At 42.8% G+C, this 18,743-nt stretch overlaps 1 protein-coding gene across 1 annotated transcript in view; it reads left to right on the forward strand.

Annotated features, from left to right (window-relative positions):
• CBLB (Cbl proto-oncogene B) overlaps window positions 1–18,743 on the forward strand; it is a 111,587-nt gene that overhangs the window by 66,801 nt on the left and 26,043 nt on the right. The window contains exons 7-10 of the mRNA XM_009896990.2: window positions 1,113–1,250; window positions 3,513–3,600; window positions 6,207–6,338; window positions 13,148–13,351. Coding sequence (XP_009895292.2) covers window positions 1,113–1,250; window positions 3,513–3,600; window positions 6,207–6,338; window positions 13,148–13,351 — 562 coding nt within the window. The remainder of the gene's footprint in view (window positions 1–1,112; window positions 1,251–3,512; window positions 3,601–6,206; window positions 6,339–13,147; window positions 13,352–18,743) is intronic.

Consider the following 18,743-nt stretch of genomic DNA (forward strand, 5'->3'; position numbering starts at 1 on the left):
CAGTCTGGGTGGATGGGCTGAGGTCAGCTGTAGGAGGTTTAACAAAGCCAAGTGCTGGGTCTCGCACCTGGGTCACAGCAAACCCAAGCAATGGCTTGGGGCAGAGTCACAGAATGCATCAAGTTGGAAGGAGCCCTCAAAGGCCATCTTGTCCAAGCCCACTGCAGTGAACAGGGACACCTATGACTAGCCCAGGTTGCTCAGGGCCCCATCAAGTTTGGTCTTGAATGTCACCAGGTATGAGGCCTCCACCACATTTCTGGGCAACCTGTTCCAGTATTTCACTACTCTCACTGTGAAGAATTTCCATCTAATGTCCAACCTAAATCTACCCTGCTCTGGTTTCAAACCATTGCCCCTTATCCTGTCACCACAAGCCCTTCTAAACAGTCCTTCCCCAGCCTTCCTGCAGGACCCCTTCAGTTACTGAAATGTAACTATAAGGTCTCCCTGGAGCCTTCTCTTCTCCAGGCTAAACAACCACAACTTTTTCAGCCTGTTCTCATAAGAGCTTTGTTACAGCCCTCTGATCATCTTTTTGGCTCTCCTCAGGTCCATGTCCCTCTTGTATTGTAGGGCCCCATAGCTGGACACAGCAGTCCAGGTGAGGTCTCACCAGAGCAGAACAGAGTGGCAGAATCACTTCTGTTGACTAGCTGGCTACACTTCTGATGCAGCCCAGGATACCATTTGCCTTCTGGGCTGCAAGTGTTCATTTTCTTCTGATTATGATTCTGTGATGATAAAAGAGAAGTAACAGAGAAATTATCTATAGTTATGACATGTAGTTGCCTTTATGATCCCTGTAAATAGAGAGTTAGTTTTAAGATCACTTTCTATTGCATATTAGTAAGTGACTTTGAATTGCATCGGTGAAATCCAGGAGTAGGAAAGAGAAGATATGAAATGAAATTGCTTCTTCAATTTGTCTAAAACATCCTGGAAATGGCAAGATTCTCTTAAATGAATATTTATTACTTCAGTTCAATATTTACCCTATTGAAGGTTGTGAGAGCTATTCCAAACTCCAGGGAGGCTAAATTCCTTGTTTTAAAGAGTTTTGCCAAACTCTGCTCAGCCCTGACTTTTTTATTCATCCTGTTTTTATCAAGCTACATTTTCAGACTGAGTTGCACTCGCTTGGGACAGTGGGCCATTGGATATGTGACCGGTGATGGGAACATACTGCAGACCATACCTCACAATAAGCCTTTGTTTCAAGCTTTGATTGATGGCAGCCGGGAAGGATTGTAAGTACAAATTCCTGTAGTCACCACAGCTGTGAAATTCTGGTTTCCTTGTTCTTTAAATGCTTATATGGGTAGTTATTAAAGATCATTGAAACAGAGACTCTGGAGATGGTGTTTGGGATTTCTTTGGAGTTGAAGAACCTGTCCCTTTTATTCATTCGAAAAACACTTGTTTCCAGGTAACTCCATTAACCAAAGTTAACAAAGGTAAACCACAGCCATATCTCATAGCAGAGGAATTCAAAACAGGTAATAAAGTTGGGCAGCTGTCACACTGATTCCTCAACACATCAGCACCACTGCCACTTCTTCTTGCTGTAAGAGTCTCGAATGCACTTAAGCTTATTGAACAATTACTACTGCCAGTTACTCCTGTGTCTCACTCTGGACAGTGATTTGAAAGCTGTGTAATTGGTTTTTTATATATTGTGGAGCCAGAACATTTGCCAGCTTCTAATAGTTTACTGAAAAGATTTATAATTGTAAGAGAATACAGCTTTGGAAGAAGTGGTGAATTTTTTTCTGGGTTGGCTGAAGTAACAGACAAATTCTTGGTGTCAGACTCTTTTCACTAAGATACATGTTTTGATCTAGCCACATGATTATAATGGGGAGGGGAAAAAAGAAGAAGGAGAAACCTTTTACAGTCTTGGAGTTTTTCTCAGTAATTTTGTTTTCAAAATGTGAGGATTCCATGCCTGTAATAAAAACACACCCTTACAATAATAGTGTTTCCATTTGAGGAAAACTGGGAAAGAACCCACAAAACTACAAAAACTGGAGCTGGGAATTGGATGTTCATCCTGGAAAAGAGAAAGCTCTGGGGAGACCTTATAGTGGCCTTCCAGTACCTGAAAGAAACTACAGGAAAGCAGTGGAGGGACTTTTTACAAAGGCTTGTAGTGATAGGATGAGGGGCAATGGCTTTGAGCTGGAAGAGGGAAGATATTAATATCCAGAAGACTGGATATTAATAAGAAATTCTTTACAGTGTGGGTGGTGAGACACTGGAACAGGTTGCTCAGGGAGGTGGTCCTCTCCCTGGAGGTCTTCACAGCCAGGCTGGATGGGGCCTTGAGCAACCTGGTCTAGTGGAAGGTGTCCCTGCCCACGACAGGGGAGTTGGAACTAGGTGATCTTTAAGGTCCCTTTCAACTCAAACCATTCCATGAATCTGTGATAGTATTTAATGCAGAGTGAAGTTTTTGTACCCTACTTAAATACAACTTTCTCATGGTATGATTGAGCAGTATGTCTTTCAAGAACCTGTTTCCAAGTAACATAAATCTGAATATAGAAGAGCTTAGGGTCTCTGTGATACCATTTAACCTGTTATTAAGTTCTCACAGGACTGGAAGGTCCCCATCTGTTCTTACTTAAATTCCAGTCTGCATTTTGGATTCTCAGTGCAGATTCTTGTAGTAACATACACAGATTTATACATATCTTATATACAGAGATATACACATACAACATATTTTATATGTATATATATATCATAATACACACGGATACATATATACATATATATATAATATGATCTGTATCTCATTATACACACAGATACACACAAATGTGGGTTGCCATCTGTTCTGCTCCATTAATGTATAGATCATAAAATGATGTAGGTTGGAGTAGACCTTAAAGTTTTCAACCTCCCTGCCTTCAGCAGGGACACCTCCCACTAGACCAGCTTGCTCAAGGCCTCATCCAACCTGGCCAGTAGTCACCAGTTGTGATGCTTGCATTCAAGAGGTTATCAAGAACATAACCAAGTATAAGTTCATTCTGAAGTGAAGATAGAGAATAATATTTTTGTGCTACCCCTAGAAATGTATCTAGGAATCAAAGCTCACGTGTATTCTAGTGATAGCTGTGCATCTCAGCCTACTACAATGTGGAATCAAAATCTTTCCTGTAGTTTTATAAATGCCCCCTCCCTGAATATGTTCAAAGCTAGGTTGACTGAGGCCTTAAGCAACCTGCTCTAGCGTCCCTGCCAATGCCAGGGAGTTTGAACTAAATGATCTTCAAGGTCCCTTCCAACCCAAACCATTTTCTGGATCTGTGAAGGTGTGTGTCAAAATGGATGTGTAGCAATTCACTTGCACACAAAAGAGAGGAAAAATGGCTGAGGCAAGGTGATGCATTTTAGTTCATGTCTGCTGTAACTTATTCTGCTGCTTTGAAATGTCAGAGGTATTCTTTAGCTAATAAAGCTAGAGAAATGTGCTGATTTATAACAGTCTTCTTGTGATGCAGCTATCTGTTCCCAGATGGACGCAGTTATAATCCTGATTTGACAGGATTATGTGAACCCACACCACATGATCACATAAAAGTCACCCAGGTATGTTGCAGAGTTCATTGTTTCATCGTTTTCACTTGCCTTTGTGTCTCATCTCACAGTGAAAATAAGCTGTTATTAAAATGTGTGAAATTCATGAAGGAAAATATGTCATTGGTAGAAGGGCTTAGATGAAGAAGAGGATAATAATGCTTTAAACCCCGGAGCTGGTGGTGATGCAGACAGCGTGGTTTGTAAGGTTTTGTTTATTCTGAGCCTCTTCCAAGTGAGAAATGTGTTAATGGTTATTAAAGATTTTCCTGATAGTGATGTTGCAGGTTTATTATGTGTCCCTGTGTTTCCTTGCTAATAGTGGCTGGGAATACAGAAATAACATCGACATGGTTTTGATGATTGAATAAGAATGGGACAGGAGACAAAAAGTATAGTTCATGTATCACAGAGATGGCAATTTTAGGATCTCTCTCTCCTTTCTTCTCTGTCTGTTGTGCAAATTAAAAGAGAGATAGGGCAAAGCAGCAGAAATAATGAAATGCCTGAAGGCAGCTGGTTTGCAGAGAAAATTAGAATATGTAGATATTTTTGCAGTCATATTTAATGATATGATAAATTAATGTGCAGATGTTTGATACCCAGGTGATAGGTTGTGGCCACCACACTACTTGATTTAAAATGGTCCTGAAATTAACATTGGGAGGTTAAGGTAAAAATGTGTAGAGCAATTTCCTGATAGAAGTGTAGAAACATAGAATAGAATTCAGTTGGAAAAGACCTCTAAGATCATCAAGTCCAACCATCAGCCTAACACCAGCATGGCCATTAAACCGTGTCCCAACATGCCATGTTCACACATTTCCTGAACACCTGCAGGCACGGTGATTGCAGCACCTCCCTGGGCAGCCTGTTCAATGCCTCACCACCCTTTCAGGAAAGAAAATTTTCCTAATCTCCAACCTAAACCTTCAGACTTGAGGATATGTTTAAGGAGAGTCATCAGACTAGATACAAGCCATGCAGTTTTCAGATGCTCTTCCATTTCACCAGAGCAAACTCAATGACCTGCTGCGTGTTCTGTAATTTTGAGTGCTCTATGTGCATTACACTTCCAGAAGTAGTTTAGGAAAGAGGCTTTCGTAACCATCTAGAGTAGGCAGCGTGTGTGAGGTGATTCCTTGCCTTTACTCTGCTCTCATGAGACCCCACTTGGACTACTGTGTCAAGCTCTGTGACCCCCAACACAAGAAGGGTATCAAACTGTTGGAGAGGGTCCAGAGGAGACCACAAAGATGATCAGAAGCCCTATGGGGACAGGCTGAGGGAGTTCAGACTGTTCAGCCTGGAGAAGAGAAAGCTCTGGGATGATCTTACAGCAACTTTCCAGTACCTGAAGGAAAGCTGTGGAGAGACTTCTAACAAGGGCTTTTAGTGCTAGGATGATGGGCAATGGCTTTGAGCTTGAGAGTAAATTCAGACTGGATGTTAGCAAGAAATTGTTTACAGTGAGGGTAGTGAGACACTGGCATAGGTTGCCCAGGGAGGTCTTGGATGCCCCCTCCCTAGAGGTGTTTAAGACCAGACTGGATGCAGCTTTAAGCAAGCTGGTCTAGTGGAAGGTGTTACCTGCCCATGGCAGGGGAGGCTGGAACTAGATGATCTTGAAGGTCCCTTCCAACCTAAAGCATTCTGTGATTATCAGAAATGATGAAAATGTTTCCCAAGGAGCAGAATTCCTAGAAAAACAACTACCTCAAGAAAATCTGAGTGCTTCCACTTCTCTGACTTCCTTCTTTTCCCTCAGTCTTAAAACAGTAATGAGAGAATCAGGTAGAGATATTGGATGTGTGTGTTGCACATAATGGTTTTCTAGCCCCATATCCTTACTCTTCCTCAAGAAAAGGAAAAGCAGCATTGACATTCTGAGTGATTACCATGTTCCTGATTAAATTCTTGATTTAGTTTATTAAATGATCATGATAATAGTAGTTATGTGTGAGAAGTCTGTTGAAAATCTCAATAGGCAGAGATACTGTAAACTTTTTCTTTTGTAGCATAGGGCAACAAAGCTGGTAAGAGGTTTGAAGGGCATGTCTTAGGAGGAGAGGCAGAGGGAGCTGGGATTGTTTAGCCTAAAGAAGAGGAGGCCGAGGGGAGATCTCACTGCTCTCTACAGCTTCCTGAAAGGAGTTTGGAGTGAGGCTCCAAGTAATTTATGACACCAAGGGAAGTTTAGGTTGAATAGTAGGAAAACTTCCATTCCTGTAAGAGTGGTCAGGCATTGGAACAGGCTGCCCAGGGAGGTGGTGGAGTCACTGTCCCTGAAGGTGTTCAAAGATGATGTGGTACTTGGCAACATGATCTAGTGGTCATGGTAGCTGGGTAGAAGGTTGGACTTGACGATCTTGGAAGTCTTTTCCATCCTGAATGATTCTGTGGCTCTAGGATTCTATATCATAGTATATCATATTTGAAGCAGCAAAACTCAGCTGTTTCAGTATGGCTTTTAAACAGCAGTAGTTTCCTTGAGTAATAAACAAAGTGGATTGGAAAACAGGGGGCTCAAAGAAATGTTTGACACAGCCGGTGCTCAAGTGTATCAGTTGTGACCAAATCACAGCAAAGATAATTACTTGTCTTTCTTTTTCTTACAGGAGCAGTATGAACTGTACTGTGAAATGGGTTCCACTTTCCAACTGTGTAAAATCTGTGCAGAGAATGACAAGGATGTGAAGATAGAGCCTTGTGGACACCTTATGTGCACGTCTTGCCTTACAGCGTGGCAGGTACTGTCATAGTTCAGTTCTTTGTGAAATCCCTGTTTAGAGTGTGGGTATGTACTTGCTTTTCCAGGCACTCATTAGGAGGGTTCAAGGGTGTATATCTATTTTAAGTGATACACTTTTCAAATCTGTGGAGCAAAAGCTGTGAAAAATGAAATTCCACAAGTCGTTAAAATCCAGATCTGTAGGCTTGCCAAGGCCTTTTGCTGGCTGCTGCTCAGTGGAAACTGCTTCCTGAATTGCAGTATGTACTCAAGTGGTGAAAGCTGGGCACTTGGTACCAACTCAGCCACCCAGGTCACTTCATAATGTATTCAAAAGGCATGAAGAGGGCAGGTAGAACCAGAGAGTGGATAACTGACTGGACAAGAGTTTTTCTCTTTTTGTTGACAGAAATAAGTAATACAGGTCATGAAATGGCCTCTGAAAAGTAAGTTCTTTTGCAGAATAGAATACAGAGAATACAGAATTAACCAAGTTGAGACAGATCTTTGAGATCACCAAGTCCAACCTATCACCCAGCACCACCTAATCTACCAAACCGTGCCGGGTTCTGCACATTGGCCACAGCAACCCCATGCAGAGCTACAGGCTGGGGTCAGTGGCTGGAGAGCAGCCAGGCTGAGAGGGACCTGGGGGTGCTGGTTGACGGTAGACTGAACATGAGCCTGCAGTGTGCCCAGGCAGCTAAGAGGGCCAATGGCATCCTGGCCTGCATCAGGAACAGTGTGGCCAGCAGGAGCAGGGAGGTCATTCTGCCCCTGTACACTGCACTGGTTAGGCCGCACCTCGAGTACTGTGTCCAGTTCTGGGCCCCTCAGTTTAGGAAGGAGGTTGACTTGCTGGAACGAGTCCAGAGAAGAGCAACAAAGTTGGTGAGGGGTTTGGAACATAAGCCCTACGAGGAGAGGCTGAGGGAGCTGGGGTTGCTTAGCCTGGAGAAGAGGAGACTCAGGGGTGACCTTATTGCTCTCTACAACTACCTGAAGGGAGGTTGTAGACAGACGGATGTTGGTCTCTTCTCCCAGGCAAGCAGTACCAGAACAAGAGGACACAGTCTCAGGCTGCACCAGGGGAGATTCAGGCTGGATGTTAGGAAAAAGTTCTATACAGAAAGAGTGATTGCACATTGGAATGGGCTGCCTGGGGAGGTGGTGGAGTCGCCATCACTGGAGGTTTTCAGGAGAAGACTTGATGGGGTGCTTGGTGCCATGGGTTAGTTGTTTGGGTGGTGTTGGATTGGTTAATGGGTTGGATGCGATGATCTTGAAGGTCTCTTCCAACCTGCTTTGTTCTGTGTAATTACAGTTCACACTAAGTGCCTCATCCAGTCTCTTTTTAAACACTTCCAGTGATGGTGACTCCACCACCTCCCTGGGCAGCACATTCCAGTGGCCACTCACTCTTTCTGTGAAGAATTTGTTCCTAACATCCAGCCTAAACCTCCCCTGGTGCAGGTTGAGACTGTGTCCTCCTGTTCTGGTGCTGGTTGCCTGGGAGAAGAGACCAACCCCCACCTGGCTACAACCGGATGTTTCATGTTAAATCATATGTAAAGCACTGAACCATCTTGCTTTAAATGTTTTTGGGTTAACATGTTGAATGAGGAAGAAACTCTGATGTCATTGAGAAGAAACTCTCCATGTCATTTTCAGAATATCCCAAGAGCCACAGGTGCTTCCTGGTAACCCATGTTGATGTATTTGTCTATCTTGTTCACAGACATAGCAGTCTGTGGGAAAAAGGAAGACTGGTCCCTTTTGTTCAGCACAGTTAACAAGCATTTGACTTAACAATTCAAATGAAAAGCAGGGGTCATTCCTGTTTACTTCAGCCTGTTCTCTAGCAGCAGCTTCTCAAATGGGATCAATTCTACTCCTTTCTTCTTTTGTGTCTATGTTTTGTGGGGAAAACTAAAGGTCATTGCATACTCAGGCAGGACTCACTTAGTATCATAGTATCAGTCAGGGTTGGAAGGGACCACAAGGATCATCTAGTTCCAACCCCCCTGCCATGGGCAGGGACACCCCACACTAGATCAGGCTGGCCACAGCCTCATCCAGCCTGGGCTTAAACACCTCCAGTGACGGCGCCCCAACCACCTCCCTGGACAACCCATTCCAGGGCTTCACCACTCTCATGGGGAAGAACTTCCTCCTCACCTCCAGCCTGAATCTCCCCACCTCCAGCTTCATTCCATTCCCCCTAGTCCTATCACTACCTGAGATCCTGAGAAGTCCCTTCCCAGCCTTCCTGTAGGCCCCCTTCAGATACTGGAAGGCCACAATTAGGTCACCTCGGAGCCTTCTCTTCTCCAGACTGAACAGCCCCTTCAAGTTAGGCAGCAGTTTTTGATTACAAATGTAGTGAGAAGAGTAAAAAGGAATCATAGAATGGCTTGATTTGGAAAGGACCTTAAAGATTATCTAGTTTCAACCCCTGTTGCCATGGGCAGGGACGCCTCCCACTAGACCAGGTTGCCCAAAACCTCATCCAGCCTGGTCCTGAACACTTCCTGGGATGAGGTGTCCACAACTTCTCTGTCAAACCCACTGCAATGTCTCACCACCCTCATAGTAAAAAACTTCTGGAATCCTTGACTCTACTCTGTTTTTGACCTGGTTTTAAACCAGTTCATCTCAATTAATGATGTTTCATTCTCATGTTTAAGATATGACTTAAAAGTTGTATCGTTCTTCTTTTCAAATTCCCAAGTAAGAAATCCTCCTTGTCAGGCCAACACGATGTATCAGAAAGGCCATTGGAGGGTTTTTTTCAGGTAGTAGTAAAGCTTGCTGGAAAAAATGAGTCTTCTCAGTTTCCAATTGTGTGTTCTTTCTGAAATTTGAGTTTGGTGCCCCAAATCCAAACCTTTCACATTGCCTGTAGATCATAAATTGGCACAAGATTCCATTTATAGGCATACCCAGCTAGGAGTATTCATTTCACTACTAAGCAGCTGTTGAACTGGAACAATATTTCTCATCTCAAGAGTACACTTTCTCTGTTCTTACCAGTTTCATTCTGACTCTAATTGGAGGTGTCCCTGCTCATTGCAGGGGCATTAGTTAAGATGACCTTTGAGGGTCCCTTCCAAACCAATGCAATCTGTAAAGTAAAAACAAAATAATCTGAAATTTTGAGATCTTGCAGCTTGGTTTTTTGTTAGGTTTTGGTGTTGGTTTTTTCCCCCTTCATTGCTTAGCTGCAAGGACAAAGCAAAAGGATGGAAATCTTTCTACTTTTGCTTGTTGGATGCCTCATAGCATGGTGGCAGCAGTGATGTACACTGCTTCTGGAGACCTGAGAAGCTAAGACAGAACTTTGGCCAATGTCTAGGGATTCAGGAAGAGGACAGCAAAGTATTTTAGGCTCAGAGAACTGACATAGTTGAAACCATTAAGCTTCATCAGAACATTGCAAACAGCTGTAGTCAGCTGGTAATCATTACAAATTTAGCTTTTGTATAATTAGGCAATGAGGAAATATTGCACTGTAACAGCATCAGCTGTTGGGAGCTTCTGGTGGGGTAGTGTTTAATTAGCAGCATAATAGCTCATTAGACATGCATCAAAAGGTCCAATACAGATGTTTGCACTAAGCAGAAGAAAATTAAGTAAGCAACATCAGATCTGCATAGAATACTAAGGATGATTCATCACCTTTATGGAGATCAGTCTCTCAACTAAGGCTTAGTTAAATTGTTTCATTTTTAGGTGATGGAACAGGAGTAAAATGTCATTTTCTTCCACAGAAACCTATTCTTGTCTAAAAACTATCTGACTTGATTCTAAAAGCATGTGAATACATATGCTGCTTTGTGAGGTTCTCAATAGCTACCCTCTCAGTGTTCTAAATAACCTCTCTGTGCATGTAGACATCCATGTGTATGCATATAGATATTTCAGATCTCAGTTTGAGTTTCTCAGTTGTATTCCTACTGTTGAATGAAAGTCTCTGCTGCTGGCCTTGGTTCCCCCATATGTTTTGGTGAACTTGGTGCTTTGGAAAAGGAAAGGAAGGAAACTACTAGTACAGAACTGATTGATTACACAGATACAAGACAGCCTTGAAAACTAAGACTTTCTGTGCCTCTTTGGTAAGGCTGTGTTTAGAAAATGAAATTGTCAAGGATTGTCTGAGTGACAGAGGACTTCTGTGTGCTTCAAAGTCATCGCTTCAGTCGTTCCATATAATATGGAGGTTCACTGGTGCTTTCTGTGGGTGATGCAAGGTGATGAAAATAGAGTACATCTCTCTTTCTGTACAAAGTGAAAATCCAGTACTAACCATGCCAATAATCATAGAAATCATAGAATTGTTTTGGTTGGTAAATGCCTTTGAGGTCACTGAGCCCAACCACTGACCTAAGACCACCATGGCCATTAAACCATGTCCCAGAGTGCCATGTCCATACGTTTCCTGAACACCTTCAGGGATGGTGGCTACATCACCACCCTGGGCAGCCTGTTCCAATGCCTGACCACTCCTGCAGGAAAGAAATTTTTCCTAATTACCAACCTAAAGCTCCCCTGGTGCAATTTCAGGCCTTTTCCTCATGTTCTACCATCTGATAGTGGGGAGAAGAGACCAATTCCCACCTCAGTGCAACCTCCTTTCAGGGAGTTGCAGACAGAGCAATGAGGTTTCCCCTTTCCTCCATACTAAACAACCCCAGATCCCTCAGCTGCTCCTCACCAGACCTGTTCTCCAGGCCCTTCGCCAGCTTTATTGCCCTTCTCTGGACCTGGTCCAGCACCAAAATGTCTTTCTAGTGAGGGGCCCAAAACTAAACCTGGTATTTAAGGAGCAGCCTCACCAGTGCCCAGTACAGGGGCACAATCACTTCCCTATTCCTGATGACCTCACTACGGCTGATCCAGGCCAGGATGCTGTTGGCATACTGCTGGCTCATGCTCAGACAGCTGTCAGCCTGCACCCACAGATAAAACCAGACATGACTGTTGTCAGGAGTCATTGTTTATAGAGACCTAGCCTCAGGATACAATTGCTTCAGAAACAGCAAAATCATGTCTCAGTAAGACTGGCATAGACTGGCATGTGTTATGTTAGAGAAAAATTAAAGCTATCTTTGGAATGGAATGGAATGGAATGGAATGGAATGGAATGGAATGGAATGGAATGGAATGGAATTAGCCTGGTTGGAAAAGACCTTCAAGATCACCAAGTCCAACCTATCATCCAGCACTATTTAATCAACTAAACCATGGCACCAAGCACCCCATCCAGTCTTTTCTTAAACACCTCCAGTGATGGTGACTCCACCACCTCCCTGGGCAGCACATTCCAATGGCCAGTCTCTCTTGCTGGGAAGAACTTCTTCCTAACATCCAGTCTAAACCTCCCCTGGCACAGCTTGAGACTGTGTCCTCTTGTTCTGGTGCTGGTTGTCTGGGAGAAGAGACCAACCCCCACCTGGCTACAACCTCCCTTCAGGTAGTTGTAGACAGCAAGAAGGTCTCCTCTGAGCCTCCTCTTTTCCAGGCTAAGCAACCCCAGCTCCCTCAGCCTCTCCTCACAGGGCTGTGCTCCAAACCCCTCCCCAGCCTTGTTGTCCTTCTGTGGACACATTCAAGTGTCTCAATGTCCTTCTTAAACTGAGTGGCCCAGAACTGGACACAGGACTCAAGGTGTGGCCTAACCAGTGCTGAGTTTAGGGCACAATGACTTCCCTGCTCCTGCTGGCCACACCATTCCTGATACAGGCCAGGATGCTATTGCATCTGAGAAATCCAAAAGCTTGATGGTCTTTCAAGACAGGTAGATTTAGAATGAGTTTTGGTGTTAGTATCTTCTTAACTCTCTACCTGACTGCAAATACGACGCCATGAGGTTTCTGGATTCGGATCAAATCATCTTCATCTCTTAATGCTTCAGAACTCTTTTGGGTGTGGTTTGTTGGGTTTGTGCTGGGGTTTCTTGGTGGTGGTGTGGGGTTTTTTTGTCAGTCTGTGTTGTGCCTCTTGTCTCCTGATGGAAAATTTCCTTTTAAGTGGTTGGAAGAATTTCTTGTGATCATTAGTCTGAAAAGTACTTCAAAGGCTTATTGATTGCTTCTGAGATGGCAGAAATATTTCTGAATGGAATGGAAATATGGCTGCTTGGCAATCATCTAACACATTATGCTGCTTAGAAATGGAAATTCAAGTATTTTTTGCTTCTGGTCATGTGAAAATAGTTCCTTGCTTTACATAATTTATTGAAGGTGTAGTAAAGCCCTGGTTTGTTACTGAAACATGAAATAATAGCTTTAGATGGTCTGCATGCATATTGCTGACTGATGGTAATGTTGCACCCATGATGGACTGCAGAGAGAGAGAGAGCAAAAGTTGCTGAGCCCTAAAGCTCATCTGCATTTTCTAAATTAAATGAAGAGATAAATACTTATTATTGTATATAAAAGAAATACAATAAAATGTACTCTATCAGCATATCTCAACTTCTTTCCTCTGAAGAAAGAGAGAAATTGTCATCCCAAAAGGCAAGATGTTGCTTCCTGACCTGTGCTACTCAGACAATTACAATTTGGGTGCTTTGTAGGGATAATGGTTGCATTTTGATTGCTTGTTTTTAAGTGAAGCTTAATCTGTTGCACAGAGACGGTTTGCAAAGTGGAATCATTTTACCATTTGCTGTAGTTAAATACCTGTGAATCTGTTTCCTTAGTGCTCTGAGAGACCTTATAAAGGCATTTCTCTGTGGAAAAGTGTTAAGACCTACTTTTTAAATCACTCTGGTTTTCATTGTAACAAATGTTTTTGTTGGTTTGGTTTGCTTTTGTCTTGCTGTAGGAATCTGATGGCCAAGGCTGTCCGTTCTGCCGCTGTGAAATCAAAGGAACCGAACCCATCATTGTGGATCCCTTCGATCCGAGGGATGAAAACTCCAGGTGCTGCAGTATTATTGATAGCTTTAGCATGCCCATGCTGGACTTGGATGATGATGATGACAGAGAAGAGTCTTTAATGATGAATCGTTTGGCCTCAGTCCGAAAGGTACAGTTTCAAATCCTATACAATCACAGAATGCCAGGTGGAAAGGACCCCAAGGATCACAGAATGGTAGGGGTTGGAAGGGACCTCTGAAGATCATCTAGTCCAAACCCCTTGCCAAAGCAGGATCACCTAAAGCAGACAATACAGGAACATCTCCAGGCAGGTTTTCAAAGTCTCCAGAGATGCAGACTGCACTATCTCTCTGGGCAACCTCTTTTAGTTCTCTGCCACCCTCACAGTTCTTCATCATATTTAGATGGAACTTCGATGTTCAAGTTTATTATTACCCCTTGTCCCATCACTGGGCACCACTGAGAAGAGTCTGGCCCCATCTTTCTGGCACCCACCCCTTAGATAGTTGTTAAGCATTCATGAGATACCCCCCTCAGCATCCCCTTCTGCAAGCTAAACAGCCCCAGCTCTCTCAGCCTTTCTTCCTATGACCGATGTTCCAGAGCCAGGAAGGCCTTTCTTGTTCAACAGAAAATGAACTTGAGAGTTTTGGAATTAACTTTGAATTTAAGGGTAAGACCTTTCTGATTCTGGAAGATTGCTCACATAAAGAAAGGCTGAGGAAGCTGGGGCTGTTTAGCTTGCAGAAGGGGAGGCTGATAGTCATCTGGTCCAACCTATGCAGCAGTTAAAGCTGTATGTTTGTAAATGGAACTGCCTGGAATTGCAAACAGTGAGAGACTGCACTTCGTACTCTAGCTTTCAGTAGCTCACTGGGTTGAAAATGCAAGAGGCATCAATATTGCAGCAATAATAGTGAAGCTGAACAGAAGAAAACAAATAATCCAGATTCTCAGCTGATAGAAACTGAGTTCAATTTGTTTATAATAGAGGGAACAGGAGATAGAACATCTGAGTCTCCTATCCAAAATATGCTGAATGGACAATTCCCTGAATTTTTATTTCTAACAAACAAACAAATTCATATACACAGAATATATTACTACTTTTCATATACACATGCACAGTAAGAGAGCTGGGGTTGTTCAGCCTGCAGAAGAGGAGGCTCAGGGGAGACCTTATTGCTGTCTACAACTACCTGAAGGGAGGTTGTAGCCAGGTGGGGGTTGGTCTCTTCTCCCAGGCAACCAGCACCAGAACAAGAGGACACAGTCTGAAGCTGTGCCAGGGGAAGTTTAGGCTGGAGGTGAGGAGAAAGTTCTTCACAGAAGGAGTGATTGGCCATTGAAATGTGCTGCCCAGAGAGGTGGTGGAGTCACAGTCCCTGGAGGTGTTCAGGATGGGACTGGATGTGGCACTTGAAGCCATGGTTTAGTTAGTCATGAGGTGTTGAGTGATAGGTTGGACTTGATCTCTGAGGCTTTTTCCAACCTTAGTGATTCTGTGGGTTAGGATTATACTTGATTGTCTAAGTAAGTTACAAATATTTTTGCTTATTAAAGGTGACTTGGAACTCAATTTGTGTAGCTTTTAATCGTGTTCAATGTTATTGGTGTTCTTTTCTCTTTTATTTCATTTATTTTGTTTTGTTTTGTTTGTTTTAATATTTTATTTCAATTTTTTATTTCCTCTTATGATTTTTTTTTCCCCCCTTCTGTTTTTAATTTTGGATGCATTTAGTGGGGAAAGTGTATCTGAGATTATTCATAGTGATTTCTTGGTTTTGGATGCTGAATGTGCTCTGTGTTACATTCTTTGGACTTAGATTTTTATCACTGACAATCAAACCCTGTGATTAAGAAAGGTTTATTTTATGTTGAGAATTTTCACTACTGTGTTTTAGCCTGGACTAGCTCTTGCCATAGACCATCTATGGTTTTTATGTTCTCTCTGTTTTCTATATTTTACCATTTTCTATATTTTATCATTTACTGAGGTCATCTAGATTGGAATTCATTCTGTGTTTGGTTAAAAAGGGAAGGAAAAAGGGGACTCAAAAAAAGGGTTTCATCCTCCTGTCTGAGAGCATCTGTCAGTTAATATTGATACTTCTGGTATCCTTCCTAATCTCTGAAGTCACCAAATCATTCCTGTGTTGTATATCTAACACACCGTGGCCTGCTCTTGGGAGCAGCATATCCTTCCTGGCTGGACTTAAATTGCAGCTTGCAGCCTGACCTCTGTGAAATAGCCCTGAACTGATGGGCTTTTATAATGCTGTCACATCCATGATAAGGTAAAAAGGCATTATGCTTTCATTATCAAGAGAAGGAACAATAGGCTTTGCTACAAGAAGTCATGTTTTCAGGATCTACCAAGTGCTTGAGTGCTTTGGTGCCTGCTATTTCTGATGTCATTAATTTCATTGCTCACTGAAAGAAACCTACTCATTATCCCTGAGGTATCAGAACATTCTTTTCCACTTTGTAAGCCTCTTGAAAATCTTGAATTATCAGGTAATGTGGTGATTTTCAGCTGCTCTTTTCCTCTCAAAACACAGGATCACAGGATGTTAGGGGCTGGAAGGGACCTCTGGAGATATTCCAGTCCAAGCCCCCTGCCAGAGGAAGACCATATAACCATAGAATCTAGCACAGGTCACACAGGAACACACCCAGACAGGTCTTTAATGTCTCCAGTCTGTCCAAGTCTTGCTGAATGGCTGCACAGCCTTCAGGTGTATCAGCCAAGCCTCCCAGTTTGGTATCATCAGCAAACTTGCTGAGCAGACACTCTGTCTGTCCCCTTATCAGTGTCGTTGATGAAGATGTTGAACAGGACTAGACCCAGCACTGATCTCTGGAGGACTCCACTAGTTACAGCTCTCCAGCTGGACTTGGCACCATTGACCACCACTCTTTGGACTTTATTTTGCACCCAGTTCCTAATCCATTTTGCTGTCTGTTCTTTTATCCCACACTTCCTGAGCTTGCTTACAAGGATGTTATGGGAGACAGTGTCAAAGCCTTAGTGAGGGCAAGGTAGACTACATCCACTGCTCTCCCTGCATCTACCCATTCAGTTACGACATCATAGAAGGCTATCAGATTAGTCAAGTAGGATTTCCCCTTGGTAAATCTATGCTGACTACTCCTGATAACCACCTTCTCTTCCAAGTGCCTAGAGATGACCTAAAAGCTACCAGTGGTTGTACAGTGATGCTTTCAGGCACACCACCTTTTGGAGCATGGCATTACTCATATACACCTACCATTCTGTGATTCACAGATTGCATCATGTTGGAAGGGACTCTAAAAATTCATCTTGTCCAACCCTCCTGCAGTCAACTAGCAGGGACACCTCCAACTAGAACAGGCTGCCCGGGGCAACATCAAGTCTGATCTTGAGCTTCTCCAGAGAAAGGGCCTCAACCACATCCCTGGGCAACCTTTTACAGTGTTTTACCTCTCTCATTGTGAAGAGCTTCCTCCTGTGGTCTCAGATGGTTCTTATATGATTCTGTGGTTTTTACTCTATCACAAAGATTGTCAGATGCTTTCTCAGCATAAAGCTGTTAATCATTGCAAATCAGATGGGCTGATTTTTTTCTCAAGTCACCTGGCTCTAGCCATGTCTTAATACTGAGAAAATCTTCTTGTGACATATCTGGCTGGTAAGGAACTGGGATGTTAAGCTTGCTAGAAAAGAAAGGTTTCAGGGATAAGGAGTCCTGATAGAAAGGACTGTAGGCTTTCACTGTGTGTTGCATAAAAATTCAAATCAATCCTTGTTGTCCTACGAACTGCATTGGAGGAGCACCTTTAAAATGCTGTAGAAGACTCAGGGATCACCTTGTAGCAGCCTTCTGGTACCTAAGCAGGCTACAGGAAAGCTGGGGAGAGACTTTTTATGAGGGCTTGTAGTGGTAGGGCAAGGGACAATGCATTGAAGCTGGAAGAGGAGAGTCAGACTGGATATTAGGAAGAAATTCTTGACAGTAGGGGTGGTGAGACACAGGAACAGGTTGCCCAGGGAAGCTGTGGATGGCCCCTCCCTGTAGGCATTCAAGGCCATGTTGGACGTGGCCTCAAGCAACCCGGTCTAGTGGGAGGTGTCCCTGCCCGTGGCAGGGGGACTGGAACTAGATGGTCATTAAGGTTCCTTCCAACCCAAACCATTCTATGCTTCTAAGATGCTATTACCAGCTTTCACTTTCTTTGGTGCTTGTACTTTTACATACCTTCATAACGCAAAGAACAGTTGCAGTAAGCTCATTGTGGAGGTGAGGGTCACCATGGAGGAAAGGCCCTGGGTGGGCTTTCTAAGTGAGCTTCTCTTTTCAGAATTAGAAGCTGAAAAACACTTCCTGGAGTTGTCACTGAAGTGTAAAGAAGAGAAAATTTTTGGTCACCTTCTGTGCCTGTATGGATTATGAATATAAGCTGGGTATCAGAAGAGTAGCAGTTCTACAGTACTTTACTATGTCTGAAGAGTACCCAGAAACTCTAAGAGATATCTGAATTAAGTCCCTGAGTGGCCTCATACTTGACATTTCTTTGTGGAAAAGAATAAGCACCAAGCTACTTACTCATTCTTCAATGGAATGAGTACACTTAAAGAAAACTTAATCATTCTTGCTAGGTGCTGTGTATGATTCAGCAGCTGATCAGATGTAACAGAGGCTTTAGAGCAGCCCACTGCAATTAGTCTGTTTATCTGCCTCATCAAGCAGCTTGTGTTTGTTTGGTTGTTTTTTTTTTCATTTCCAAATTGTCTTCAGATCTTTATGAACACAAGATGAAGAATGGTGCCAAAACCTCTGTTAATTGTCTCATCAGTGAGAAATTGCCAGCCCTGTGGTATCGGATTAGCTAATGTAGTTATTGCCTGAACCTTTCCTTTCCTCAACATTGTGAAATGCATTTCTCAGCGTTATGAAATGCACATGAAAAAAAAAAAAAGTGTGGGATACAGGCTCAGGTAAAGGATAAAAAGCCTTCTTCTCATTTTTGAAAGGGCATATCTAGTAGACTATGTTTATTGTTCCATAATGTTTAATATGCCATTGTCCCAATGAATTAAGATTTAGGGGTCTGTGGTGACAGGTTGGACTTGATCTTTGAGGTCTCTTCCAACCTTGGTGATTCTGTGTGATTGTGTCACTCTAACTTGTACAGTATGTGTCTGGGTTTACTTCTTTTAAAATAAAGAAAATGAAAGAAGTGAGGAGTTCTTAAAAGTAAATAACTCTGAGTTTGGAAGTCCTGAGATAATTGATTCAAGTAGTATTGTATGGAAACACAGAGGAATGCTCTAACAATATAGGAGACTATGCAGTTTTCAGTAGCTGAAAGTGAATTAAACATACTCTAAAAACATGTTCTTCTAAAATCTGATGAAGTTACCTTGTCTGGGAAGTTAGTGTCTTCTCTACTATTTATTTCCTGGCTGGCTGAATGCACTAGAAGCTAATTTTGTTTCCATCTGTTCCTTTAAAATGCTTACAGGAAATTATTAAAGCTGAAAGCCACCTTTTGTG

Source organism: Dryobates pubescens, chromosome 8 (assembly GCF_014839835.1).
Source record: "Dryobates pubescens isolate bDryPub1 chromosome 8, bDryPub1.pri, whole genome shotgun sequence".
Taxonomy (NCBI): Eukaryota; Metazoa; Chordata; class Aves; order Piciformes; family Picidae; genus Dryobates; species Dryobates pubescens.